At 57.7% G+C, this 26,018-nt stretch overlaps 3 protein-coding genes across 3 annotated transcripts; 1 reads left to right on the top strand and 2 right to left on the bottom strand.

Moving 5' to 3' along the window:
* Positions 1–158: 158 nt before the first annotated feature.
* On the top strand, positions 159–15,752 carry SETDB1 (SET domain bifurcated histone lysine methyltransferase 1). Its single transcript, XM_014891314.2, has 22 exons — positions 159–249; positions 515–737; positions 933–1,099; positions 1,404–1,441; positions 1,560–1,659; positions 1,977–2,147; positions 2,439–2,640; positions 3,573–3,646; positions 3,956–4,146; positions 4,489–4,666; positions 5,128–5,254; positions 7,360–7,518; positions 7,908–8,498; positions 8,871–8,987; positions 9,291–9,460; positions 10,360–10,982; positions 11,475–11,503; positions 11,606–11,738; positions 12,272–12,425; positions 12,745–12,959; positions 13,289–13,377; positions 13,872–15,752. The coding sequence occupies exons 2-22, from the start codon at positions 526–528 to the stop codon at positions 13,987–13,989; spliced, it is 3,858 nt and encodes a 1,285-aa protein (XP_014746800.1). The 5' UTR covers positions 159–249; positions 515–525; the 3' UTR covers positions 13,990–15,752.
* On the bottom strand, positions 15,504–20,567 carry CERS2 (ceramide synthase 2). Its single transcript, XM_088154743.1, has 11 exons — positions 20,444–20,567; positions 18,883–19,056; positions 18,301–18,418; positions 18,088–18,206; positions 17,849–17,906; positions 17,718–17,768; positions 17,459–17,551; positions 17,148–17,276; positions 16,952–17,058; positions 16,694–16,847; positions 15,504–16,495 (listed from the first exon to the last, which is right to left on the bottom strand). The coding sequence occupies exons 2-11, from the start codon at positions 19,053–19,055 to the stop codon at positions 16,367–16,369; spliced, it is 1,131 nt and encodes a 376-aa protein (XP_088010869.1). The 5' UTR covers position 19,056; positions 20,444–20,567; the 3' UTR covers positions 15,504–16,366.
* Positions 20,568–21,484: 917 nt separating this feature from the next.
* On the bottom strand, positions 21,485–25,883 carry MINDY1 (MINDY lysine 48 deubiquitinase 1). The gene is made up of 10 exons (XM_088154742.1): positions 25,400–25,883; positions 23,820–24,637; positions 23,652–23,709; positions 23,476–23,540; positions 23,202–23,360; positions 22,683–22,785; positions 22,438–22,580; positions 22,176–22,361; positions 21,897–22,052; positions 21,485–21,815 (listed from the first exon to the last, which is right to left on the bottom strand). Exons 2-10 carry the CDS (start codon positions 24,606–24,608, stop codon positions 21,747–21,749), a joined length of 1,728 nt encoding a protein of 575 aa, XP_088010868.1. The 5' UTR covers positions 24,609–24,637; positions 25,400–25,883; the 3' UTR covers positions 21,485–21,746.
* Between the last annotated feature and the right edge of the window lie 135 nt (positions 25,884–26,018).

Genomic DNA, 26,018 nt, shown 5'->3' on the forward strand with positions numbered 1-26,018 from the left:
TGCATCCCTGGTTTGTCACTCCGCGCGCGGCAGGGGCGGCCTCCCGCCTGCTCCCGAGGACAGCGCTCAGTTCTCCGAGGAATTAATTTATTAATTTAGTAATTAATTCCGGAATTTCGGGGATTTCTCCGCCCGCCGCCAGGAGGCAGCAGCGCGGGCGGCGCGCGCAGGAAGTGACGTCACGCGGCGTCGGGGAGGGCGCGCCAGGTTCTGCTCCGGTTCTGCTCCGGTTCTCCGGGACCGGCGGTGGTGAGTGAGGGGCGGCGGCCGGGGCTGAGGGGAACGGGGGCCCCTGAGGGCCTTATGAGCGGGTGGGCGGGACGGACCGGGCTGGGAGAGGATGAGGGGGACCCGGTGTGGGGTGCTGAGGGGGCCTGGCGGGCTCTGAGGGGACCTGGCGGGCTCTGAGGGGACATTGGAGCAGAGGACCGTGAGGGGAAGGTGGGAAAAGGTGAGGGAGCTCTCCATTCCCTCACCAGGCTCCCCTGCCTCCCCTCACCTGTTGTACCCTCAGGTGCGGCAGAGATGGATTCCGAGGACATCAAAGAGCTGCAGCAGGAGGTGATGGAGGAGCTGGGAATCTCCATGGAGGAGCTCCAGGAAATCATCGAGAAAGAAGTGGAGAATTCCGAGTGGGTGAGGCAGCGGAAGCAGCAGCTGGAGGAGCTGGAGCAGTGCATGAAGCACAAGGAGGAGGAGGTGGCCCACGTTGACCAGCTCATTGACGATGCCATGAGGTGCGTGGTGAGAGCCAGAATTGCGAGCAGGGCGATGTGGGGGCCAGTTCCCGTTCCCTTCAGGGCAGACCCACGGGACATTGGCAACCTTCCCCCCCGGGGCTTTAGACCCTCCCTGCGGGCGCTTCCCTCAGCTGGGCTAGCTCTGGCTGTCCGTGTGGAATTCGGGAGGCACAGCCGCTTTCCCTCCTCCAGGGCCATCGACAAGTGCGAGACGCTGGCCAAGGAGCTGTACTCCATGATGGGGCTGCAGTACCGGGAGAGCAGCTCTGAGGACGAGGCGCCGGCGGCCACAGAAGTGATCGAGATCCCGGACGAGGAGGACGACGATGTCATGAGCGTGGACTCGGGCTGGAGACGCAGTTCAGTGTCCCAGGAGTGCACGGGAGGGGTTGGGATAAGGGAGTGCACTTATTCTGTGTGTGTTTCAGAATTCCTGCGGTCCCAGACCGGGATTTCACCCTTTTCCCACTTTGCCTCGCTGTTTTCCCCGTTAAACGATTCCTACATTAGGAAAGGTGGCTGAGGAAAAGCCTTGTTAGGGTGGATTTCCTGGCAGGGATTTGGGATGGACGCTTTCCCCTGTTCCCTCTTTTTTTCTGATTAAACGAGGACAGATTTCTTTACTCAAAAAGTTTTAAATCACTGTTTTCTCTTCACTCACAGCCAGCAGCAGTCCCAGGATCTCCAGGGATCAGAGTCTGGTGAGTGGGGAGGCCCTGGCTAGAGATGTTTCCTCACGTGGGATTTTCCTGAGACACAGCGTTGTCTTAGGTGCAAAAATCCAAAAGTTTCTTTGTGTTTCCTTTCTGTTTCCTCCAGCTGCGGGAAGCAATGGTTGCCATGAGGAAATCTGCCCGGGATGTTGCAAAATTCATGGATGCTGTAAACAAGAAAACGACCTTGCAGGAAGCACAGAAAGGTGTGGGAGCTTCCAGGGGCTGTGTGCCCTGGGCCTTTGCTTCCCAAAATGGGAAAACAATGATCTGCTTTCCTTGCTGGAAATCTCCACTCGTATTTATTGATCCCAAATTGCCATTTTAATTTAGGGTATGCTGATTCTGAATTCCTGCTTTTTTTTTTTTTCAAGCTGTTTTCGTTCAATAAAAGGGAGGCAGTTGGGCTGCCAGAGGGGAAGGAAAGCAGGAATTCTTCTTCCAGAATTGTGCTTCCAGCTGCATGCCAAGAAGGGAGCTTTGGGTGGTTTAGAACTGACTTTCTGCTGTTATTCCTTGGTAGATGCACAACCCCCTCAGGAATCTCCTGGCACTGCCCAGCCCCTCACTGTCCCTGCAGCCCCTGGCAATGATCTCAACACTGATGGGGACCTCAAAGTGGGCATGAGGATTTTGGGGAAAAAAAGAACCAAGACGTGGCACAAGGGGACGTTGATTGCCATCCAGACGGTCGGTACGTGCCGTGCACGCGATTTTGGGTGGGAAACCTGGAGTAAAAGGTGTCAGAGCACCTGATGTCACCTGGAAGGAACTGTGGGAGCAACACACCTCCGCTGCTTCACCCTCCAGATCAAATCCTGAAAGGCTTTTAAGTGAATCCTGAGTTAATTCTGAATAAACGATCTCAGCGTGACCCAGAGCGTTGGAATTCTGGTGTGAAACCACGCAGTTTTTTTTTTGTTTGTTTGTTTTGTTTTATTTTCCCCTTCATTTATCTTCTGTTCGCCTCAAAATGTCTTCCCAGGTGCTGGCAAGAAATACAAAGTGAAATTTGATAATAAAGGGAAGAGTTTGCTCTCGGGCAACCACATTGCCTACGATTACCACCCGTCAGCTGAGAGGCACCACGTGGGCAGGAGGGTGGTGGCCAGGTACAAGGATGGCAATCAGATGTGGCTCTATGCTGGGATCGTGGCTGAGACCCCCAACGTCAAGAATAAAGACAGGTATTTCTAATTTCCCATGGTCACATGCCTCCATCTCTGATTTTCTTTGTTTTAGGCAAAAAAAAAAAAAAAAAAAAAAAAAAAAAAAGGGTTTATTTGAATACCCTTGAGGTGCTGAATTGTGCCCTCCCCAGGAATGTGATTCTGACTTTCTTCATCTTTCTTATGTCTGAAACTCAGGGTGGAGCTTCCACTCTTGTTCATGGCCCTGAGTTAGGTATTAGATCTGCTAATTTATTCAAATTATCACCCAGATGTTGAGTCTGGGCTCCTTGAGGCATAAAACAGTGGGAGGAAATAGGAGCTCTGAGTGGCAGTGGTGTTGCCAAAGCTGTTCAGGGTCAGGAGGAGAAAAAGCAGGTTTGGAGCAGCTTTTTTGGGAATAAAGAAGGGGCAGGGCTGCTCTGATCTGTTGAAATAAAGGCTTGTGGTATTCCTAGCAAATTGATAAAGGATTTAATCTCCCTGTGTCTGATGTAAATTGTGCTGGATTTTATCTGATCCATGTTTAATCACTGAAAATGAGCTGGATTTGATACTCGAATTGCAACTTTTCTCCTGGTTGTGATGCTGATCCTTCATCCTGCAGCTTTTTTACAGCTCTAGGGCCTGGAGTTGTTACTCAGAGGCACTAAGTGGGTGCCTTATCCATCTTCCTTGCAGAAACCAGGAGCAATTAAACATTTTCTGTTCCTTTATCTTCCTTTCTTGGGTCACAGAGGGCATTTGGAGCAGAGGGAAAGGGCCTGGCTGGGAATTGTGAGGATTGAGCAGCGATGGGAGCACAGGGAGGTTTGGAGCTCTTACTCTGTCCTCATCCAGGATTGATTGGGATGTCTCCAGGAGGAGCAGGAGAGGTTCTTCACCTCCATTCCGTGGTGTGGGGCTGTGTTCTGTCCAGCTCCCTTTCCTAATTCCCGTTTGTTTTCCAGGTTCCTGATTTTCTTTGACGACGGCTACGCGTCCTACGTGAAGGAGTGGGAGCTGTACCCGGTGTGCCGGCCACGTGAGTGCTCCCTGTCCCTCTGGGCTCTTTGGAAGAGCCTGGCCCCAAAAACAGGCGTGTCCCTTTTGGTGCTGAGCCTGGAGACACCTGAAATAAATCCTGGAGACACCTGAAATAAATCCTGGATTATTGCCAGGGTGGGATCAGGGTGCCCCACCACCAGCATTCCGCCCCTTGGGATCACCCCTTGATTGAGCTTAGTGAAAATGCACCTGGGATATCCTAAAAAAAAAAAAAAAATAAAAAGGAATTAAGTGTTCTCTCTGTTTTGTCCCATTCCCTTTGTCCCACGTGTCCCTTTCCAAACAGTGAAGAAAGCCTGGGAAGACATTGAGGATGTTTCCTGTCGGGATTTCATTGAGGAATACATCACTGCCTACCCCAACCGGCCCATGGTGCTCCTGAAGAATGGGCAGCTGATCAAAACTGAGTGGGAGGGCACCTGGTGGAAATCCAGAGTGGAAGAAGTGGATGGAAGTCTGGTGAAAATCCTTTTCCTGGTAGGAATTTCCCTTCTCCTGTTAGAATTAAATTTGAGGCCAGGGATCTGATCAGCTCTGTTTTCCTTGCTAATCATGGAAATACCGAGGTTGGAAGAACCTCTGAGATCTTGGAGTTTGAGGCCAAGTGCCTCAAGTGCCACATCCACAGGGATTTTGGACAAACCCAGTGACAGTGACTCCACCACTGCCCTGGCCAGCCTGCCAGGGCACGAACACCCTTTCCAGGAAGAAATTTTCCCTAGCACCCCATTAGAAATTCCAGCATAAATAACGGTGTGGTTCTGCTATTTGTAAATACTCATTGTTAACTCCTTGTGCTCTCTTTGTGTCTCACCTCAGGAAGCTCTTCCCATGGGAACTGTGAGTTCTTCCTTCTCGTTCCCCCACGAGGACAAGCGTTGTGAGTGGATTTACAGAGGCTCCACACGCCTCGAGCCCATGTTCAGCATGAAAACTTCCACAGCTTCCACCCAGGAAAAGAAGCAGAGTGGGCAAACCAGGACTCGTCCCAACGTTGGTTGGTGGCATCTTTTGGTTTCTTTTAGATGCTGGGATTTAACTGGAGGGTTGTTTGGGTTTGGTGGGTTTTTTAGCAGAGGTCTTGGAGATTTCAGATTTCCAGGTTTTGGTTTTATTTCTTGCTTCTGAGAGGAGATTTCAGATTTCCAGTGAGTCTTTTCCCCTGGCACAGGAGATTTAGATTTCCAGAGTTTTTCTCCTTTAGCATAGGAGATTTAGATTTCCAGTGGGATTTTTCTCCTGGAATAATGCCACAAGACCAAACTGCCCTTGGGTGAAGTGACCAGAATTTCTGGGGGAGTTGCTGTCTGAGCTTGGCAGTGACCCACCATTAATCCCAAATCCCTGTTTCAGTTCCATCCAGGCACAAGTCGGTGTCTGGGGCCTGCACAGCCAACTTGGGATAACATTAGGGATTTTTTTCCCACTGACTCTTTGGTTTTTCACTTCCCCCTCCAGGTGCTGTGAGGAGCAGGGGCCCTGTGGTGCAGTACACCCAGGATTTAGCAGGAGCTGGTCCCCAGTACAGGGCTCCAGAGCAGCCAGCAGCTGCACGTCCTGCATCTCCTCAGCCTGCAGAGATGGAGTAAGTACCCGAGCCACTCCAGCACCTTCCACCTCGCTGCTTCTCTCCAGCACTCAGCTCTCTCAGGCACCACCTTTTCTGTGCAGAGGAATCCTCAGGTGCAGGTTTCCTCCGTGGCTTTAGTCGTGATTTTGGGGGAAAACTCTTACCTAAAGCTGCTGGATGAATAATTGGGGGCGGGAGCTGAGAGCCAACACTCCCCCAAGCCAAATATTCCTCCTCAAGGCTAAAGCTTCGCACTTGCCTTTCCAAATTAGACCTCTGGTCCTTCTCTTGCCCGAATCTGAATTGCTCCCTCGTGTCACGATCCAGGCACTGGCCCCCGGCTGCCTTGTGTCCCTCCACTTGGACTGGGAATTCGGGATCAGCGGTCGGTCCCGGTGGGCACGGAGCAATCCACGGCCAAGCCGCTGCCAGGGGCCCAAGGGGGACATTCCCGGAGCCACAGGCTGCAGGAGGCCTGGAGGAAGGAGGAACCCGGCTCGGTGATGGAGGGAGCGTGTTGGAGGACACCTGGAGGGAACCTGGGGATGTGCTCGGCGACTTTTTAGGGGAGGGAGAGGCTGCCCCAGTTCGTTTTTGCCAGCACTGTGGATTTCCCATCCGGGTTTACGGCCGCCTGGCCCCGTGCCAGCACGTTTTCTGCTGTGACTGTGCCCTGCTGCTGGGGCACGAGGGAGGCAGGGCATGTCCCAGGTGTGAGCAGCCTGTGCAGGAGGTCAATCTTTACTACCCGCAGGCTCTCCAGGTGTAGCAGCAGCTCAAACCCCACCTGCCCCAGCCAGAGGTCTTGGGGGGCTCCTGTCCAATCAGCAGTGCAATATAACTCAGTTTGCCCCTGGAAACGCTCCCTCTGTGCTGGTCTGAGCAGAATTCGGGAGTGGAAGCCACAAGAACTTTTCCATAACACCAGAGAGATCCTGGATGCTGAAGAACCTGGAATTCACGGCTCTGCAAGTCCCCCATGTGCAGGGAAGAGCTGGGACTGAGACACCCCAGGACTTTGGGCAGTGTCACAACGCAAAGAGAGCCAAGCTGGACCTGCAGCCCCATCTCTCATCACCGAATCCTTTCCCATTCAAGCCTTGCAGTGCTTACAAGGAAAGAATTTTTTCCCTCTCCCCACAGAGGGCTTGGCTTTAGGACGTGGATTTTGTGCAGCTGCTTCCCTGCCCTTAAATCTGAAGTGTCCCTGAACAGGGGCAGGAGGCAGTGCAGGCCTGGCCGTGTCCTTGCTGGTCTCAGGAATCCTGCGGGGTTCAAACACTTGCAGTTCAGATTATTAAAACTAAGAACTCTCCTCACTTTGGTGTTTTGTTTCCTCTGAGGGAAGCCTGCGTCTCTTCCCCCTCTTCCAACTTCTCGGTGTTGGCAGCACTTCTGACTGGTTTAAGCCCGGTTTTCCTCTTGCTCTTTTTGAGGTGTGTTTGAACACTTTGCTTTCAGGCAGCTGTTGGCAGAAACCTTCATCCCTTCCTGCTCTCTTTGTCTCCTCCTTCTCCCCGATAACGTCACTGTTTTTCCTCTTCAGCAGCTGGTTTGGGGTGGTTTTCTGTGTTATTGATGTAAATGGGTTGAAAACCTCCTGGAACGGTTTGGAAACCTGCAGTTGATTGAAAACCCCTGAAATGGATTGAGAACCTGTTCTTTTGGAACCTGTACTAGCTCTTTCATCAGGGATGTTACTAGATTCCCTTGCACAATCTTACTTTGTTCCTCAGTCCTTGCAAGAGAATCCTCGGGATTTGTTCCTCCCAGTCAGGCCTGGTTGAGCCTCTGGAAACTCTGGTTTCTGCTAATCCAAGGGTTTCTTCATGGCCTGGTTTGTCCAGCTTCCAGGGATTAAGGCCTTGACCATCCTTGTTACCCTTGCCTCATTTCAAAGTCAGGAGTCACTTGGAGCTGTAGCTGAGTTCTGAAATTCAGAGTGGCTGTGGGATTGCTGTAGCAGAAATAGCCCGAAATGGGCTGATTTTCACACTCCTTAGGAAAAAAAGCCACTGCTGGGATTGTCCTCGGTTTCTGAATTCCATGGAGCAGCGTTATTTTGATTGCCACCAGTTGCTTTTCCACGTTCCAAATCAGCTTCTTCTTCCCTCCTGCAGATGCTCCGACACCCAGCTGGCCCAGGGCAGAAAGCAGGTGGCCAAGAAAAGCACTTCCTTCCGTCCTGGCTCCGTGGGCTCCGGGCACTCGTCCCCGTCCTCCCCTGTCCTCGGGGACACCCCGGCGGCCGGGAGGGCCCCGCCGGCCCCGCAGCACCGGTGAGCAGAGCTCTGGGTGGGACACATCCCTGAGTCCTCCCACCTGGGATGTTGGGATGCACGTGGGGCCTGTGTGTGCTGGGGGAGTTTCTGGTGGGGATTCAGCAGCTCAAATCGTGGAGTGCTGGAATCACTGAGGCTGGAAAAGCCTCTGAGTTGATGGGAGTCCCCCCCCCCAGCAGTGCCAAGGCCACCACTGAGCCATGTCCCCAAGTGCCACATCCGCTTGTGTTTTGGGCGCTTAGAGGAGTGGTGGCTTCACCACCTTCCAGTGCCTGGCCACTCTGTGCCCGGTCTCAGCCAGGTGCTATCACCCACCTGGGCTGGCGTCCACCCTCCACCACCAGCCCAGCTCTTCCTGAACCCCCCCATCCCTTCTCTCTCCCCAGCATCCCCAGCAGCGCCCCCTCTCAGCCCTTCCACGGCATGCTGGACCGCGTTCCTAACGAGCCATCCTACCGGGCCCCTTTGGAGAAGCTCTTCTACCTGCCCCACGTGTGCAGCTACACGTGCCTGTCGCGGGTGCGGCCGCTGCGCACGGACCAGTACCGCAGCCGCAACCCGCTGCTCATCCCGCTGCTCTACGACTTCCGCCGCATGACGGCGCGGCGCCGCGTCAACCGCAAGATGGGGTTCCACGTGCTCTACAAAACGCCCTGCGGGCTCTGCCTGCGCTCCATGCACGAGATCGAGCGCTACCTCTTCGAGACCGACTGCGACTTCCTGTTCCTGGAGATGTTCTGCCTGGATCCCTACGTGCTGGTGGACCGCAAGTTCCAGCCCTACAAGCCTTACTATTACATCGCCGACATCACCAAGGGCAAGGAGGACGTGCCCCTGTCGTGCGTCAACGAGATCGACAACACGCCGCCGCCGCAGGTGGCCTACAGCAAGGAGAGGATCCCCGGGAAAGGGGTGTACATCAACACCAGCTGGGAGTTCCTCGTGGGCTGTGACTGCAAGGACGGCTGCAGAGACAAGTAGGTGACTGCTCCTGGCTGAGGGGACACAGCGCTGGGGATGTGGGAGGTGCCCAGGGAGCACCCCAAGGTGGATCTGCTCTAGGGTTTAAGCCCATGCAGGTTGCAGGTTTCATGGTTTGGTTTGGAAGGGACATTAAAAGTCACCCGGTTCCAACTCCTGACATGGGCAGGGACACCTTCTGCTCTCCCAGGTTGCTCCAAGCTCCAACCCTGGCCTTGGACACTTCCAAGGAGAGAAATCACAACTTCTCTTGGTTTGATTCCAAGTCAAACCCTTTGTGCCCATCTCTGCCTAAAGATGTGATTTCTTTTCCTGTCTCCAGACTGGTGTGAGAAGTGTAACTCGTGGGTTTTCCTGTGTCTCTGCAGATCTAAGTGTGCCTGTCACCAGCTGACCATCCAGGCCAGCGGCTGCACCCCCGGAGGGCAAATCAACCCCAACTCAGGCTACCAGCACAAGCGGCTGGAGGAATGTCTGCCAACAGGGTGAGCAGAGCCCTCAGGAGCACCAGCCTGAGATCCACTGAGAGGGAATTGATCCTGGGTTATCCCAGTGCAGGTGTGACCACCTGCCTCGGGTCTCGGTTCTTCTGCCAGCTGTGGGATGGTTTGGGCTGGAAGGGGCCTTGGGGATCATCCACAACATGGGCAGAGGCACCGTCCATGAGCCAGGGTTGCTCCAGGCCTGGTCCTCCGGGGTCTCTGTGCATAACCCCAGCACTGCCAACAGCCACAGACTTTGGGATGTTCCTTCACCCTGGGAGTTGTCACCCTTCTCCTTTCTTGCAGCGTTTACGAGTGCAACAAGAGGTGCAAGTGCAACGTGAACATGTGCACCAACCGCCTGGTGCAGCACGGCCTCCAGGTGCGGCTGCAGCTCTTCAAGACCCAAAACAAGGGCTGGGGCATTCGCTGCCTCGACGACATCGCCAAGGGCTCCTTTGTCTGCATCTACGCAGGTAGGAGCTCACCTTGCTCACCTGGAAACCTCTGCTCTGGAAGGGGGAGCCAGAGGTAGGGAAGGGATTGGAGCAGAGAGAAAAAGGTCTGGAGAACTCCTGAGGAAGCTGGTGGGGCTCATCCTGGAGAAAAGGAGGCTCGGGGGGGGACCTTTTGGCTCTCTCCGAGACCCTGGGGGAGGTTCAAGTTAGACATTCAGGAAAATTCCTTCCTGGGAAGAGTAGTCAGGCACTGGCACAGGCTGCCCAGGGAGGTGGTAGAGTCACACTGTCCCTGAAAGTGCTCAGAAGCACGTGGATTTGGCACCTGGAGACATTGGCTTAGTGGTGGCCTTGGCAGTGCTGGGGGGAGCAGTTGGGCTCAGAAGCTCTTCCAACCTCAACGATTCCATGATTCCAAAGCACAGCAGAAGGGGTGAGAAGCTCTTGCCACGCCCGTTTTGGGGACTGCAGGGTGAAAGTTGAGCCGATGAACGCCCCCAATGCTGGCACGAGAGGCTGCAGAACCCTCGTGGTAGCAGTGCCAGTGTCACAAGACAAGCCCTGGGCTGTTCTTGAGGTGACCCAACCCCTGCCCTGCTTCCTGTGCTCAGCAAGCCGGCCGAGCCCACGAGATGCAGAAGTTGCACTGGGGTTGCGTTGGCTCTGGAACGTGGCCGCCCACAGGCACAGCCAGAGCTGCTGCCTCTGTGCTCTCCCAGCCCTTCCAAGGCTCTGCTTGAGCTGCTCTGGGCTGAGAATCTTGATTTTGTTACCTCAGAAAACGGGGTAATGTTTTCCCAGCCCATCTTTTAATAAAGTGGTGCCACCCCTGTTTCCTCCTCAGTGAGCTTTGCAGAGGATAAATTTGAATGTCACTCCAAAAAACTCACCCTTCATTTTCTGTCCCCCCCACCCAGGGAAAATCCTGACTGATGACTTTGCTGACAAAGAGGGGCTGGAGATGGGTGACGAGTACTTTGCCAACCTGGACCACATCGAGAGCGTGGAGAACTTCAAGGACGGCTACGAGAGCGACGCCAAGTGCTCCTCGGACAACAGCGGCGTGGACCTCAAGGACGACGACGACGACGACGAGAACACGGGCACGGAGGAGCTGGAGGAGTCCAACGAGGACAGCTCCGACGACAACTTCTGCAAGGACGAGAGCTTCAGCACGAGCTCGGTGCTGCGCAGCTACGCCACGCGCCGGCAGACGCGCGGCCAGCGCGACCACGGCGCCTCGGAGACGGCCTCCAAGGACTCGGGGCTCACACGGCCCCTCGGCCACGACGAGCCCCCCGCGGCCCCTCCCTGCAAGCTGCCCGTGTCCGAGGAGACCTCCAAGAACAAAGTGGCCTCGTGGCTGAGCTCCAGCAGCATGGCCGAGGGCTTCCAGGACGGCGAGGGCGCCTCGTCCTTGAGGGTGGGCGAAGCGGCGGAAGCCAAGGCTGTGAAAATGGAGATTGCTGCAGACAGGGAGAAGGGGTGTGCTGCCAATCCGGGAGATCTGAACGGAGAGGCAAAGGCAGCCAAGAAGGAGGTGAGGGAAGAGATGAGGGAATGGGAGAGTTAAAGGCAGGGATGTGCTCCTGCTCCAGTGGCTTTTCTCCCCATACAGCACGTCCAGGGGGACTGGGGGGGCTGTTGGATGTCCCCTGTGCTCAGCTCCCCTGGCTACTCTGGTGGGACAGGGAGGTGCTTTTCCCCTCCCAGGGAGGGAGTTTGTGGCACAAGACGCTACAGAAGTTGCTTGATGCAAGCAGAGCTGAACATCCTCCCGCCTGGGGACCTGAGGGACAGGGCTGGGGACAGCAGGGACATGGAGGTGGTCTCTGTCCACCTCCTGCTCCAGGGAGGGCTCTTGGAGTCCCCCAGGGAGGGGCATCTCCGTGCTGGTGTCGCTGGGTGTCACACTGAGCGTGGGGACAGGCAGCCTCTCACTCCTGGCATTTTGGGGAACAATTCCATAGAAAGGCTAGAGAGTGCTCAACAAGGGAGAGATTCCAATCTTCTGCGTTTCTCCCCTCTGCAGGAACCTGAAGACTCAACCAAAATTCCTGGGTAAGATTCCTTCAATTACGTTTTCCTGTCCCGTGGTGCCTGGCCTGTGGACAATTCCCTGGAAATCCTGGAAATGACCCGCTCTTTTCCCGACCCCAACAGGCTGAGCAGCCTGGGAAGGAGGTATGGCTACAACCCCTGTCCCCCCAAGCTGGAGGGCATCCGCAGGCCCATGAGTGGGACCCTGCTGCTGCAGAGCCGCCGGCAATCCCTGGCCCCACCGGCCCCCTTGGAGGTGAGCAGGACCCCTGGGCTGGAGGGGGGGACCCCCTGAACAGCTTCCACAGCCACCCTCAATCTCGTTTTGGGTTATTTTCTGCCTTTGGTTCCCAGTTGAGCGCAGGGTTTGTGGTTGTAGCAGTTGATTTCCTTTGGATTTTGGGGGTCTTCAATGGACATGAACAAGCGAAAAAAGAGGAGACTGTGGAATTGGGGTCGGATTTGGAACCTTAGTTTGCACACCTGGGACCCATTGCTTGGCAGAACCATCTGGGGGAAGCCATCCTGGAGAACAATCTTTGGTTTTTTTGGAGACTTCTGCCTTCCTTCTGAGCACCTAATGCTCCAGGATTTCAAGCAGGACTTAGCAGCCCCCCAGAATCCCACAGGTGTCCAAAACATTGACCTGTAGGATGTGGTGTCCAGGGATGGGGGGGGGATCCTCTTCCAAGGGGTTCCTGGAGCTGGGGGTGAGCTGGAGGGGGGAGCACCATATTCCCGGGGAAAGGGGAGGCTTGGCTGCACTCCAGGAGCTGTTCCTGTCCCCAGGATGTGCTGACGCTGTCGAGCAGCACCGACAGCGATGGGGAGCACAGGGCAGGGCAGGCCCTGGGCACCAACGACAGCGACGACATCCAGACCATCTCCTCAGGATCCGAGGAGGAGGAAGGGGAGGACAAGAAAAATTCATCATCTGGGTCAGGTGAGGGGGGAGACGAGGGCTGAGGGTGAGAAGTTTTGGTTGGAAAGGGGAAGGGCTCGTGAGGCCATAGCAGTTGATTCCCAAGGTTGGAACCTTCCCCATGTGTTCGGCAAGACAAAACTGCAAAAGCTGCTCCTCAAAACCAGATATTTTGGGGTATTGTAGGAAAAAGCAACAGTGAGGCTTGCGGCGGGTGTGCAGGCTGGGCTGGGTTGGTTCCAGGAGCCATCCTGGAGCGCTGGTTCGGCTCTGAGGGGTTTGTCACCCCCGAGCGGAGCAGCAGGGTCGGGGTTGCTGGAAGCTCCCCTCTTCACGGCAGGCCCCGTGAAGAGACAGGTGGCTGTGAAATCCACCCGAGGCTTCGCCCTCAAGTCCACCCACGGCATCGCCATCAAATCCACGCCGCTGGCCGCGGGCGACAAGGGCGAGAGCGCGGGGCCCGTGCGCCGCAGCACGCGGCAATTCTACGACGGCGAGGAGAACTGCTACATCATCGACGCCAAGCTCGAGGGCAACCTGGGCCGCTACCTCAACGTGAGTGGGGCTCGGCCACACCTCGGGGGCTGCTCCTGCCCAGCACTGGGTAAAAACGGGAAAAGGGCAGGCTGGGGAGGGTGATGAACCTTCCTGAGTGGAAGAGCAGCTGGTGGGAGCAGGAACGGCGTCAGTTCTTCCAGAGCCCGTTACCTTTTGAGTGTGGATCTTGTGACTCACGCTGGGCATGCAGCCTGTTCCAGCAGGATTCCACTGGATGTGGCGGGCAGACCAGGAATGCTGCTTGTTTATAAAGGCTGTGCTCAGTGCTGGCAGCTCGGCCTCGCTGCCCGGGCAGCAGCTCAGCCTCTTCCCTGTTGCCATTACAGCACAGCTGCACCCCAAACCTCTTCGTGCAGAACGTCTTCGTGGACACCCACGACCTTCGCTTCCCCTGGGTCGCCTTCTTCGCCAGCAAGTGAGTCCAGGAGTGCTGGGAGGGGCTGAGGATTCCTGGGCTTTGGTGGGACCTGGCTCCATGGTCAGGGCTGGGTGTTCCCTACTCCTGTTAACCCCATTCCCAGTTTCCCATCATTCCTGTGCAGAGAAAACTTTGGTGTCAGGTGAAATCCTCTCTCTTGTGCTGGAGATCCTGCTGTGATTTTTCCACCAGTTTGAGACCTTCCCCAAGGGCAGAGTGAGGCGTGGAGCAGCCGATTTCCCTTCTTGTTTTAGTCCCAAATCTTTGAGTGTGGTGAATTCCCTGCCACGTGCCTCTCTGCTCCTCCATGAATCCTCATGGGAATGATTCATCAGGGAACTTTGTCCCTTCCTCCTTGGCCGCCTCAGCCTGGTCCTGGAGCACTCACATGGAAGTGTGGCTTCCTTCTATCCTCCAGTTTCTCCCCTTCTCTGGAAGTCTCCTGGCCCATCTCATTTGGGTTTTTTTTGTTTTTTTTTTTTCCTTCCCAGGCGGATCCGAGCTGGCACGGAGCTGACCTGGGATTACAACTACGAGGTTGGCAGCGTGGAGGGCAAGGAGCTGCTGTGCTGCTGTGGGGCCATCGACTGCCGGGGCCGCCTGCTCTGAGCTGCTCCCACCTCTCCAGAGGCCTGGTGCTCACTTTCCCTCAATGAGGGCAAAGTTTCTTCTCAAGAGGTTTTCTCTGTTTTCTCCCATTCACCTGGAAAAATCACAGATGGACACGGAGCAGGAATGGGCTCCAGCCCCTGGGCTTCTCCCACCTGCCTGAAGTTGCAGTTATCCCACAAGACAACAGGCTCCCTCGAGGAAGCTACTCCTGCTCTCTTCCAGCTTTCCACCAAATTTAAGGCACAAAACCTCCCTTTTTCCAGCAGCAAGCACTTCCCCAGTATTCCCAGGAAGTGCTTCCAGTTGGGACGGAGGCCTTTAATGTGGGAGGGAGGATGGTGGAATCCCTGGAAGACTGGACCAATCAGGATTTATAGCATTCAAGTGAAAAAAAAGACAAAAAGTAAGTATCTGTCTTCACCTGTGAGCTGTTGTAAACAATCTTTCAGTTGCTAAAAAGCAATAAAAGTGTGTTTTTCTATTAAAAACAACCCACCCTGATCTCGAGACACAGCAGAGAGCCCAGAAAAAGCAGGATTGAACCAATGCCATCATCCTTGTTTCTGTCGGGTTTGCAGGAAAAATGCCAGAGGTGGATGGGCCCAGGCAAAGGGATGAGGAGCTCCCACATTTTCACCTTTCCTTCACCTTTCCTCAAAACAAACACTCCTTAAACCCTCCACTTGGGAAAATTACAGAGAAAGGGGTTGGGATTTTCTTGAGGAAGCAGATCCAGTGCCTCTCCCCATCTCCAACCTTCCCAGAATGTCACTGAGAGCCCCGAGCTTGGCCTGGACTGCAGCAGTGAGGTGGCAGCTGGGACAGCCCCAAACTGGCTTTGAGCACCTGGGAGGGGAGGGAGGAACGGGTGCCAGCCCCGCTGGGCACCGGGCACGGAAAATCAGCAGGGCCTGGCAGCCACACACGGCCCCAGGTGTGGGGCTTGGGTTTCTTTTTGGTCCAGGGAGGGGGGGAAGGAAGAAAGGCAGATCTAAAAAAAAAAAAAAACACCCTGAGAACTGGATGAGAGAGTTTGACAAACTGGAATCAAATCTCGCATTATTGACGTGGAAAACCCCAGCCTGGGACGTGGTGGAGCCAATTCCATCCATCCCACTCCCCCATAACCAACCCTAGCCCAGCTCAGCACAGCCCTGCACAAGGGAGGCTTGTTGAGTTTTTCCTGCTAAATAACCTTTTTTTTTTTTTTTTTCCTTTGTAAAATAAAACCTTTCTGGGGCCTCCTGGAGCTCCAGTTCCATCCCGAGCGTCCACCTGAATGGAGGCTTTGTCATCCCAGCGGGGCTGCAGCTCCTCAGGGAACCCAAACCCATGCTCCAGCCTGGGGTTGAAGACTTGGAGAACTTTTGGGAGAAAAAAAAATATATAAAAACCATCAAAATCTTCAACTCTGCCCATTTTTAGCACTGCTTAAAGTGTCTATGCCAAAATAACCTCGCCACCAAGGGCCATTGTGCCACTCACAGAATATGCCCAAACCCTGCATTTTTTTTACCCAAGTTTATTAGTTTTTTTAACTTTTAATATATTTAACCTTTTATTTATTTCTTTTTTTTTTTAAAAAAAAAACAAGAACAACAAAACACGTTTTGGTCTGACGTTGGTTAATGGTCCTTTCCCCCCCCACCCCTCTGTGCTGGGAGGTCTCGCAGCATCCCGGGGGATGCGGGAGACAGAGCCAAGCCCGGCTCCTTCTGTCTTCCAAATAAATAGAAAGAAAAAAGAAAAAAAAAAAAAAATCGTTGGAAATTTGTCCTGTTACAGCTGGGAGAGGCCGCAGAGAGGGAGAGACTCAAAATCCATTTACCGAAGAGAAATAAGAGGATTAAACTCTGTGAGACACAAGGAGTGACTCAGCCCTGCAGCTTCCTTTCCCCCAAGTACTTCCATAGTGTCATCCCATCATTTAGGCACTGGAACACCCAGGAATCCCCTGCTCCTCCCTCCCAGTTCGGTGGAGCAGGGCTTGAGCCGGCTTTTCCAGCCGGACACAGGTCAGGGAAAAAGGGGCTTCTCCCCTCCCCGCGGTGAAGGAATGGTTGGGAAAGCAGGAATAACACAGAGCCCAGCGCGGGGCCGGGGCCGAGCTCTTTGGCCAGAGCCAATCCGAGGGGCTGCGGGGCGGGCAGGAGCCGCCCCGGGGCATGGGAACCATCCCGGCGGGGTCCCCGCCTGTCCCGGGGAACCGCAGTGGATTAAGGCAGCAGGTGAGAGGTGGAAGGGCACCAGCGGTGAGTGTGAGGCAGAGCTGCGGCCCCGCTCCGGAGGGGCTGGGCCCGGCAGGCGCTCCGGGGGTCCCGGTGTGGAGCGGCCGGAGGGGCCGGGCCGGTGGCAGCTCTCGGGTCCGGGGCACTCAGTCGGTTTTGCGGTGGTTGTTGTTGAGGACAGGGTGGCCATTGGAGAGGGGCCCGTTCTTGGCCACCTCCTCCTCGTCCTCCGAGTTGTCCGTCTCCTCACGGTCACTCCGCTCATCCTCCACTACCTGTGGGCAGAGGGAAAAGGGGCTTCAGTCACTCTCCCACACTCCCCCCCACTCTCCTGCCGTGCCTCAGTTTCCCCGTTACAACCACGGTCGTTTCTCCCCACTGAGGGGATCCGGAGAGCCAAGGGCAGTTGGGGTTCAGGATGTGACCCCATCCCGAGTGGGTCCTCGCCCCCATGGGCCCAGGTCCCCTCTCACCTTTCCAGTTATGAACTTCTGGGCCATGCGGATGATGAGGTAGGCCCAGAAGATGTGCAGCGACTGCAGCACCACCATCATGAAGTTGAAGAAGTAATATCCAAAGAAGGCGGGGTAGAGATCCAGCGGATAAAACACCGTGCAGTGCATGATCCTGCCAGGAAAAAAAGCCACTCCTGTCACGGGCAGAACCAGCCTCCCACCCCCCGGGAGTGTCCCCCAGTGCCTCAGTTTCCCCCCGTTCCCCCCAGAGCTCACCAGAAGGGCAGGATGACCAGGCGGGTGATGATGAAGACGGCAGCGAAGACGATGAAGATGTTGTTGCAGGTGTTTCTCCAGCCGGCGTAGTTGAACATCTTGGCAGACTGGGGAGGGGGCAGAGGGGGTGAGCTGGGGAGGGGGGCACAGGATGGGGGACGTGGTGACAACAGGGGGACAGGCTGGTGACACCGACCTCCAGCAGGTAATCCGAGGAGTCGTGCAGGGCCATGATGAGCGTCCCGGCACGGATGTAGTTGGCGAACCAGGAGAAGCTGATGAGGATGATGGTGGCCACGTGGTGGATGATTTGTTCTTTGAAGTCCTGTGCCCAAAGCAAAGGGGAGCCTGGCAATGGGGGGGGGTTACAGCAGCCCCACAGCAAACCCCCCATCCCACAGCCCCTCTGTGTCCCCACATCCTCCCAGCTGGTCCCTCCGCCCCACCAGGGTGAAGAAAACCCAGCCAAGGTGTCCCAGGGTCTCCCACGCCCCCCAGAGCCCCCACCTTGCGCTTGACGTCGGAGGCGATGCTGAAGAGCAGGGACCAGTAGAAGGAGAGCTCGATCATGTAGTACCAGTACTGGGAGGGCAGCATGCTCTGGGGGCAAGGGACAGGTTAGGGGGGTCCTCTGTGTCCCCCCAGAAGGGTTTGATCCCCTTCTGTGGGCACCACCCGGGTGTCCTAGGGACCCCCAGACCCCACTGCTGATCCTGGTGCTCAGGAAAAGCCGCGGGATGGCAGCCAGGACAGGATCCATGCTCACCTGGATGGGGTATCCCTTCCACACCTCCCGGAGGTCGTAGAACCAGGGTTTCTGTGGGATGGGAAGGGGGAAACAAAGGAGTCAGAGGGGCCAGGGAGGCCAGGGGAGCACGGGGCTGGGGAAATACTCACATCCACTATGACAGCCATGCCAGCAATGAAAGCAATAAGGTAAAAGGTGAATCTCCAACTGGAAAAAGGAAGCAGACGGTCCTCAGACGGGCACCAGGGGAGCAGGAGGGAGGAGGACGGACCCACTGGCCCCAGATCCCGCAGCTCCCACCCTCCCAGGCAGCTCCCGGCCAGGCTGGGGCTCCCAGAGCCCCCCCAGGGTGGAGGGACGGTGACATCAGGCACAGCGGGGGTCTCACCTGGCCTCCCGGAATTTCTTGAGCAGGCTGGGCCGGTCCTGGTTGCGGCGGCGGCGGAACCAGCGCTCGACCTGGCGCACGGTGCAGCCGCTCTTCTTGGAGAGCATCTCCACGTCGGCCTGGGGACACCAGGACAGCCCCACCGTGTCACACAGCGCTGGCCCTGCCACCCTCACCCCCCCCAGGCACCTGTGGGGATCCCCCAGCCCTCACCTGCTTGGGGTGTTTGGAGGTGGCAGCATAAAACTTCTCCAGCACCGCATTGGGGGTGGCTTTTAACCGAACCTTCTCCTTGACATTCAGGAGCCCGGCCAAGGGGGTGGCCACGTACCTGGGGAAGGAGTTGGGGACATAAACGTCCCCATTTCTGTCACCTGGATGATTTGGTGCCATCAAAGCCACCCAGAAACCCACAGCCACTCAGTGCCCCACTCCCCATCCTGCTGTGCCTGCTTGCAGGGTGGCTTTTGCCACAGGGCAGCCCCCGGTCCCTCTGTCACGGGCTGTCCCCTCTGTGCTGAAGGGTGGCCCCCCCCTCCTCTCACCCTCCCAACAAAGCCGGGTCTGTTCCCATTGTTTGTCCAACAAATCGCTCCCTGAACGCCGTGTTTGTGTGGGGAAGGGGGAGCACGTGGGCTTGTGGGAGGGGGTCGGGACCCCCAGGGTGCCATGGGCACCCCCACCTAGGCTGAGCACAAGGTGCCACATCCCAGGGATCGGCCACAGCCCCCAGGGCACGGGGAGAGCCGGACCAGGGGCTCAGAATCCATCCCCACCCCCAAGCAAGGGACTCACGTCTCAAAGAGGTGCCGGACAACGAGGAAGAGGAAGGCCAAGGGGAGGGTGATGTACAGGTCAGAGGCTTTGGCATAGACTCGCCCATCCCGGTCCTCTAGGTCAGCCCAGGTGAGGTTTGCCGGGAGCCAGAGCCGTTCCCACCAAAAATAGCTGTACAAGGTCTGAAACATGCTGGGGGAGGGAAACGGGGAGAGGTGAGGGGGGGCATCTCGGAGATGATCCCACCCCGTCCTGTCTCCCACACCCCGGCTGCACCAGGCACCCCAATTTCCACCTCGGCTCCCAGCGAAATCCCCGGCGCTCGGCTCAGCACCGAGGGACTTTGCTCCCTGCAGCCCCGAGGTCAGAGGGTGATCATTAACAGGGGCCCCAGTCCTGCCTCCGACCGCCAGCTCGGGTCCTGGAACCGGCCCGAGGGAAGAGCTCCCGCCTCCGGACTCCACACGGGGATGGCAACCCCGGCACTGCCGCGGGAGGAGCAGGAGCAGGAGGAGGGAGAAGCCCCCGACGTTGGTTTCCCTCCCGAGAGCTGTGTGCGCATCCCGCGGCTGATCCAAACCCAATTCCCGGTGGGGAACGGAGGCACGGATCCCACCGCCACCCCTCCAGGCACGGCCCCAGCGCAGGATTAGGGATTTGCTGGCGGCACAATGAGCACCTTTGTGCCTTAAAAAGGCTCCGTTCGGGTCCCGGCAGGGGAAGCGGGGGAGCCGCCCCTGGCCGCGGGGCTCAGCGCATCCCGGCTCCCGGTCCCTCTTCCCCGGCCGTTTTTTGGGAACCCCGCGGGGTCGGGATGGGGCCGGTCGGGATCCCAGCCCCGGGGAGCGATTCCCCAGCCCGGCGCAGGGATTGTGGCGAGGGCACGGGGCGGCTCCGCTCCGCCGGGGGAGGAAGAGGAACCACCGTGGCCGGTTTCGCAAGGCCAGGCGGGAGGGAGGTGCCGCAATTCCCGACTCCCGGGGCCGTGCCGCGGGCAGGTAACGGGAGGGGAGCGTGGGAGAACGGGGTGAGGCCCCGGTCAGGGCCGGCAGCTCCTCGTCCCCCGGGGCGGCGGCAGCACAGCGCCAAGTCCCGGCACCGGGAACACCGAGCCGGGGCCGGCGGGGGTCACCGCCGGGCCGGACGCCTCCCCCAGGGGTGATTTTAGGAGCGGTGCTGCTGGAAACAGACAAAATCCTGACGTTTTAAAAACTCGTGGACGGAAAAACGGGACCAGGAGCGCTCCGGGCTCGGGAATTGCGCGCCCTGCCCGGGCCGGGGGGCAGCGACCCCGGCGGGGCCCGAGGCCGCTCCGGGCCCTCCTGCGGCCCCCGGGGGGGCCCCGCCTCCGCCCGGCCCCGCCCGAGCAGCCCCGGGGGGCCCTGCCCGACCCTGCCCGAGCGCGGATCGAGGCCCGGGATGGCTCCGGTGCGCGCCCAACGCCCGCAGAAAGGCCCGGCCGCGGCCCTGGCTCGGTGGGGGGGGGGGGGGGGGGGGGGCGAGCGGGAACCATCCCGGGGCTCCCCCGGGCGGCCCCTCCCGCAGCGGGGCGGCCCCGCTGCCCCCCGGCCGCACTCACCCGCAGCCGCCGCCGGAGCCCTCACGGAGCCGCCGCTCGGAGCCCTCACGGAGCCGCCGCCCGCCCCCTCCGTCCCGCGCGCGCCCCGCGCCAGGCAGCGGCGGCAGTGACGTCACCGCAACCCGGGAGTGACGTCACCGCAACGCCGCGGGGAGCGGCGCCCGCCGAGGGGCGGGGCGGGGCGGGGCGGGCCCAGGCGTGAGCAATCGATCGCCGAGCCGGGATCGGCGCACCCCTACGGACCCCATATACAGCCCCTGCAGACAGGCCTGGATGTGCCCTGTGCACCCCCTATGGACCCCATATAAACCCCCTATAAACAGCCCTGTATGTGCCCTGTGCACCCCCTATAAACCCCCTATAAACAGCCCTATATGTGCCCTGTACACCCCATATACACAGTCCCATATGTGCCCTGTGCACCCCATGTACACAGCCCTATATGTGCCGTGTACACCCCGTATACACTCCCTATAGGAAACCCTGGATGTGCCCTGTGCATCCCCTATAAACCCCCCATTAACAGCCCTATATGTGCCCTGTGCACTCCATGTACACAGCCCTATATGTGCCGTGTACACCCCGTGTACACTCCCTATAGGAAACCCTGGATGTGCCCTGTGCACCCCCTATACCCACCTCTATGTGTGCCCTGTGCTCACCCCCACACACCCCCTGTGTACCCCTTACATGTCCCTCTCTACACACCCTTCTGCAGGCCCTGTGCCCCCCAAGTGTCCCCGTACAGCCCCGTGTGTGCCCCTGGCTCCCCCCAAGCCCCCCAAGCCCCCCATTCGTGCCCCTATGGAGCCCCGCAGACCCCACTCGCCACTGTCTCCCCCTGGCGGCCGCGCCGCGCCACTGCACCCCACGGAGGGGACCCCAAATCCCCCAAATCCCCCCGATTCCCCAAACCCCCGTGACCCCAAATCCCCCCGATTCCCCAAACCCCCGTGTCCGTGCGGTGCAGAGGAACCGTGACCCCAAATCCCCCCGATTCCCCCAAACCCCCGTGTCCGTGGAGCGGGTGCCAGATCCGTGTGCAGGGGGACAAGTCCTTTACTTGCCAAGGGCTAAGGCCACATTTTGAAAAGGGGGGTGCACGTGTCCCCCCCCCAGCCACGCGTCCACCCGTGTGTCAGAGCATGGACTGAGGTGTGGAACCCCCCTGTATTAAGGCCACTGGGAAGTTTGGGGTGGTCCTGGGGTGGCCTCAGACGGTCACCCCTCATCCGTGTGTCCACTCCAGATCCCACAGGATGTCCCTGGAGGATGCAGAGTGGGGACCCCACGGCACGCGGTGCTACAGGAGGGTACAGTCCAAATCCGGCCGCTGCCGCTGCCGCCGCTCTCCGGCCGGACGCCCGCCCGCCTGTGGGGACAGGGACAGGGACAGGGTGTGACAGGGACCTGCAGAGACCCCCACACCCCCCGAGGGGAGGCACCTGGTTACCTGTGCTGGGAGCAGCTGAGGAGGAGCAGGATGAGGATGAGGATGGTGCTGCTGATACTCCTCTTGCTGCAGCTGCCGCGCCAGCTCCAGGTCGCTGAGCACGGAGGGGGGATCCTGCCCCTGCCCCTGCTGCAGGGACAGGGCCACCATGTAATCCTGGCAGGTGGGAGAAGCACAAACAGGGGCGGGGGTCATCACGGCGAGCCCAAACCCTGCAGGATCCCCCGTGGAGCTGGGGTGGGACTCAGGTGTCCCCCACTGTCACCGTTTGTCCCTTACCTGGTCCACTTGCTGCAGCCGGGGGTCCGGGGTGGCCGCGGTGGCCCCGTCCTTGCCCGGGGCGTGGCTCAGGTGGAACTCGGTGTCACAGAAGCAGCTGTCCCCATCCACGCTGTGCAGGCTCTCCCACACCACCCCCTCCTCATGCAGGAACCCCTGGTCCGTCACCAGCAGGTAAAGGTGGCCCTGGCGAGAAGGGACAGGGGACAGTCAGCGCTGCTGGGCGTTCTGGGGGGGGAATCAGCGGGGTCCGGGGCCGCACCTTGTGCTTGATCATGGTGCTGAAGTGGTTGTTGCGGAAGAAGACGCCGAGCTCGCCCTCGCGGGCGCGGGCCGTGAGCTCGCACAGCCCGTGGAACGTCAGCTGCGACGCCGTGGCCTCCAGGAACTGCTCGGCCACCAGCCCTGCGGGGACAGGGACGGGGACAAGGACAGGGACGGGACCCCCGTGGCTCTGGGGGTGCCCAGCTGTGCCCCGGGGACGGCGGGGAGGGAGCAGGGCGTTACCTTCGCTCACCAGGCTGGAGTCGCTGGCCTGTTTGCAGGTGATGATCTTCTCCACCAGCTGGTTGTAGCTGAGCTTGCCCACGGCCTGGACCTGCTCTGGGATCTGCGGGACAGCAGGGGAAGGGGGTGAGCTCCTGGTGGGGATGGACCCAGCGTTCAGAGACCACCCAGAGCAACCTCCAGCCGTGGCCAGAGGAGTCATCTGCTGGCTCAGGCTCAAAGCCCCATCCCAAACATCACAGAGGGCTTCGGGTTGGGACTTTCTGGCATCTCCAGACCCCCCAAACCACAGGCAGGGGCTCCTTCTGCTAGACCAGCTTCTCCAAGCCCCGTCCGACCTGGCCCTGAGCAGTCCCAGGGATGGGACATCCACCCTCAGCTTGGTCAGCTTGGCCACGATGAGCCCCAGCTCCTCACAGCACGGTTCTCCAGCCCTGGGATCACTTCCGTGGCCCCATGGAAGCCACCAGGCAGGTGTGGAGCTCACCCGGGGGTCCACCAGGCAGGTGTGGAGCTCACCTGGGGGTCCACCAGCCAGCCGTGGTAGAGAGGGATGTTGAGGAGGTCGAAGACGATGCACTCGGGGGTGTACTCGAAATCTGAGACCCCCGTGAACCTCACGTTGACGTCCAGCCCCGTGGAGAGCTTTGGCAGGACCGTCATGGTGTCACTGATGTTCTGGGAGGGAGGGGAAACACGGGGGGGGGGTCACACCTGAAGGTGCCACCCCAAATCCTGCAGCCGGCCGAGCTCCCCGGACAGTGGGGTTGGCTGTCCTGGGGTCGCTCCTCACCTGTTGGAAATTGAGCTGCAGCCCCTCCGAGGTGTCCCGGGGTTGGGTGGCCAGGATGCAATTCCCTGTGAGGCAGCAGGGTCACCCCAGCCCCAGCACTGGGGGTCCCAGTGGAGCCCCCGGCACCCCCCACCCCATTCCTGGTGCCAGAGCAGGGATGTGGGGTCCCCACTCACCCAGATGTGCCATCAGCTCCTCGGCAGTGATCACCTCCTTCTGCGGGGGCAGCTTCACCTGGGGGCAGCCAGAGGAGGGATGTGGGGATCATTCCCGGGATCCTTCCCCTGGGGGTTTGGGGAGAGCCCCCCAGACCCTCCCCAGAGACCCCCCCAGACCCCACTTGCCTTCCACTGCAGGAGGAGGATGTTGATGATGGCCAGCAGCGGGCAGGGCCCGTTCTCGCTCTGGGTGACCACGGGCGTGCGCTCCCCTTTCCAGGTGATCCATTTGACACAGTAAAAATCCTCATCCCGGGATTGGGGCTGGGCCCGGGGGGCTCCCGGGGGGGGGCCCAGGGGGGGCTGCTGCTCGGGGGAGCCTCCCGGGGGTCCCTCAGGGCTGGACAGCCTCTCCTGCTGCCCGGATCCTTCCCCAGATGGAGCGGGGCTGTCCCGGGACACACCAGGGATTGTGTCCCCAACGCTGGGGATTGTGTCCCCAACGCCAGGGACTGTGTCCCTAATGCTGGGAATTGTGTCCCCAACGCTGGGAATTGTGTCCCCAACGCTGGGGATTGTGTCCCCAGTGCTGGAGACTGTGTCCCCAACACCAGGGACTGTGTCCCTAATGCTGGGAATTGTGTCCCCAGTGCCGGGAATTGTGTCCCCACCACCAGAGATTGTGTCCCCAGTGCTGGAGATTGTTTCCTCAACGCTGGGAATTGTGTCCCCAACGCTGGGAATTGTGTCCCCAGCACCAGGGATTGTGTCCCCAGCACCAGGAATTTCATCCCCAACACCGGGAGTTCCGTCCCCAACGCCAGGGATTGTGTCCCCACCACCGGGAATTGTGTCCTCAGCGTCGGGAATTCCCTCCCCCGGGGGCTGGGGGGTCTCCTCCTGCTCCATGGGACCCTCCCCCGCGGCCGCCCTGCTCCGGTTCTGATCAGGCTCCAGGGAACGCTCCGGGTCCATCCAGGAGCAGCCACATCCCAAGTCTGAGCCTTAGGAGGGAAAATTGAGAATTTGAGGAAAATACAGATAGATACATATGATATATATATATATTTTATATTTTTTTAAATATATATAGTATATATATATGTATGTATGTATGTATGTATATTTTAGTCCTATTTGGCTCGTCTAGGTGAGAGGTAAAATAAAATAAAATAAAAAAATAAATAAAATAAAATAAAATAAAAAATAAATAAAATAAAATAAAGAAAAATAAAGAATAAAATAAAATAAAATAAAATAAAATAAAATAAAATAAAATAAAATAAAAAAATAAAATAAAATAAAAATAAAAATAAAATAAAATAAAATAAAATAAAATAAAATAAAATAAAACAAAATATGCAGTGCAATTTAACAGGCGTAAGGGAACGCGATGCATTTGAATTCCCACTCGCGGCCCCGCCCCGAGCCCGCGGCGGGGCCGGCCGGACCGGCCGGACCGGGGGTCCCGGGGGGTCCCGGGGCGTGTCCCGGGCTGTGGCCGCCCCTCGGTGTCCCCGGACCCGCTCGGATCCCACCCTTTTTTTGCCTTTCCTTCGTTTTGCTCCCGTAATTCTTGTTTTTCCTCCTTTTCCCTTCTCTAGTCCCTGTTTATGCTCCTTTTTCCTTGCTTTTCCTTCTTTTTGTACCTTCTTTTCCCTTTCTGTATTACCTTTACCCTTTCTTTATTACTTTACCCTTCTTTTTTCCTCCTTTTCCCTTTTTTTTTACTTTATCCCTCCTTTTTAACCCTTTAAACTTTTTACCTTTTTCCTGCTTTTTTCCTTCTTCTTTCCTTCTTTATTCCCTTTTTCTTCTTTCTGTTTCTTCTCTTTTCCTTTCCTTCTTCCTTCTTTTTTTTTTTCCTGCTTTTCCCTCCGTTCCCCTTCTGTTTTCCTCTTTAATCCTTTTTTTATTCCTTCGCGCTCCTCTTTCGCTTCGCTCGTCTTCCTTCTCCCCTCCTTTTTTTTTTTTTTTTTTTTTTTTTTTCCCGATCTTCCCCTTCTTTTATCCTCTTCCTCTTCTGTTTTGTCCCTTTTTTTCTCCTTTTTTTCCCCCTGCTTTTCCCTGTTTTTCCCAGCCCCGCACGGGCCTGTTCTCCACGCTCCGGCTTTCCGTGGGAAGGCGGATTTAGGGCGGGGGGAGGAGGAGGAGGAAGAGGAGGAGGAGGAAGAGGATTAAAGGTGTAATTTTGGGGGTGCAGTGAAATTTGGGGGGGGTGTCGCCCCTGCGGTGGGGGGGGGGGGGGAGGTTTTGGGGGGGGGAGGGGTTTTGGGGGTGTCGGGTTTTGGGGTCGCAGCAGAGTCTGGGGATGTCGGGGGGGGGTCTGGGGTTACAGGGAGGGGTCGAGGGGTCACGGGAGGGTTTTGGGGTGTAAAGAGGGGA

The sequence above is a fragment of the Sturnus vulgaris genome, chromosome 31 (assembly GCF_052056855.1).
Source record: "Sturnus vulgaris isolate bStuVul1 chromosome 31, bStuVul1.hap1, whole genome shotgun sequence".
NCBI classification, from domain to species: domain Eukaryota; kingdom Metazoa; phylum Chordata; class Aves; order Passeriformes; family Sturnidae; genus Sturnus; species Sturnus vulgaris.

Excerpts from the sequence above, each read along its gene's own strand:
- SETDB1 (XM_014891314.2), top strand. The coding sequence starts at position 526 with ATGGATTCCGAGGACATCAAAGAGCTGCAGCAGGAGGTGATGGAGGAG. Across the intron at positions 2,148-2,438 it reads GATTGCCATCCAGACGGTCG|GTGCTGGCAAGAAATACAAA; the intron begins GTACGTGCCGTG and ends ATGTCTTCCCAG. Across the intron at positions 11,739-12,271 it reads CCCCACCGGCCCCCTTGGAG|GATGTGCTGACGCTGTCGAG; the intron begins GTGAGCAGGACC and ends TCCTGTCCCCAG.
- MINDY1 (XM_088154742.1), bottom strand. The coding sequence starts at position 24,608 with ATGGACCCGGAGCGTTCCCTGGAGCCTGATCAGAACCGGAGCAGGGCG. Across the intron at positions 23,361-23,475 it reads TGCAGCTCAATTTCCAACAG|AACATCAGTGACACCATGAC; the intron begins GTGAGGAGCGAC and ends CCTCCCTCCCAG. Across the intron at positions 22,362-22,437 it reads GCACCATGATCAAGCACAAG|GGCCACCTTTACCTGCTGGT; the intron begins GTGCGGCCCCGG and ends CCTTCTCGCCAG.
- CERS2 (XM_088154743.1), bottom strand. The coding sequence starts at position 19,055 with ATGTTTCAGACCTTGTACAGCTATTTTTGGTGGGAACGGCTCTGGCTC. Across the intron at positions 17,907-18,087 it reads AAGAAATTCCGGGAGGCCAG|TTGGAGATTCACCTTTTACC; the intron begins GTGAGACCCCCG and ends TCCTTTTTCCAG. Across the intron at positions 17,277-17,458 it reads CCTCCGACGTCAAGCGCAAG|GACTTCAAAGAACAAATCAT; the intron begins GTGGGGGCTCTG and ends CTTTGGGCACAG.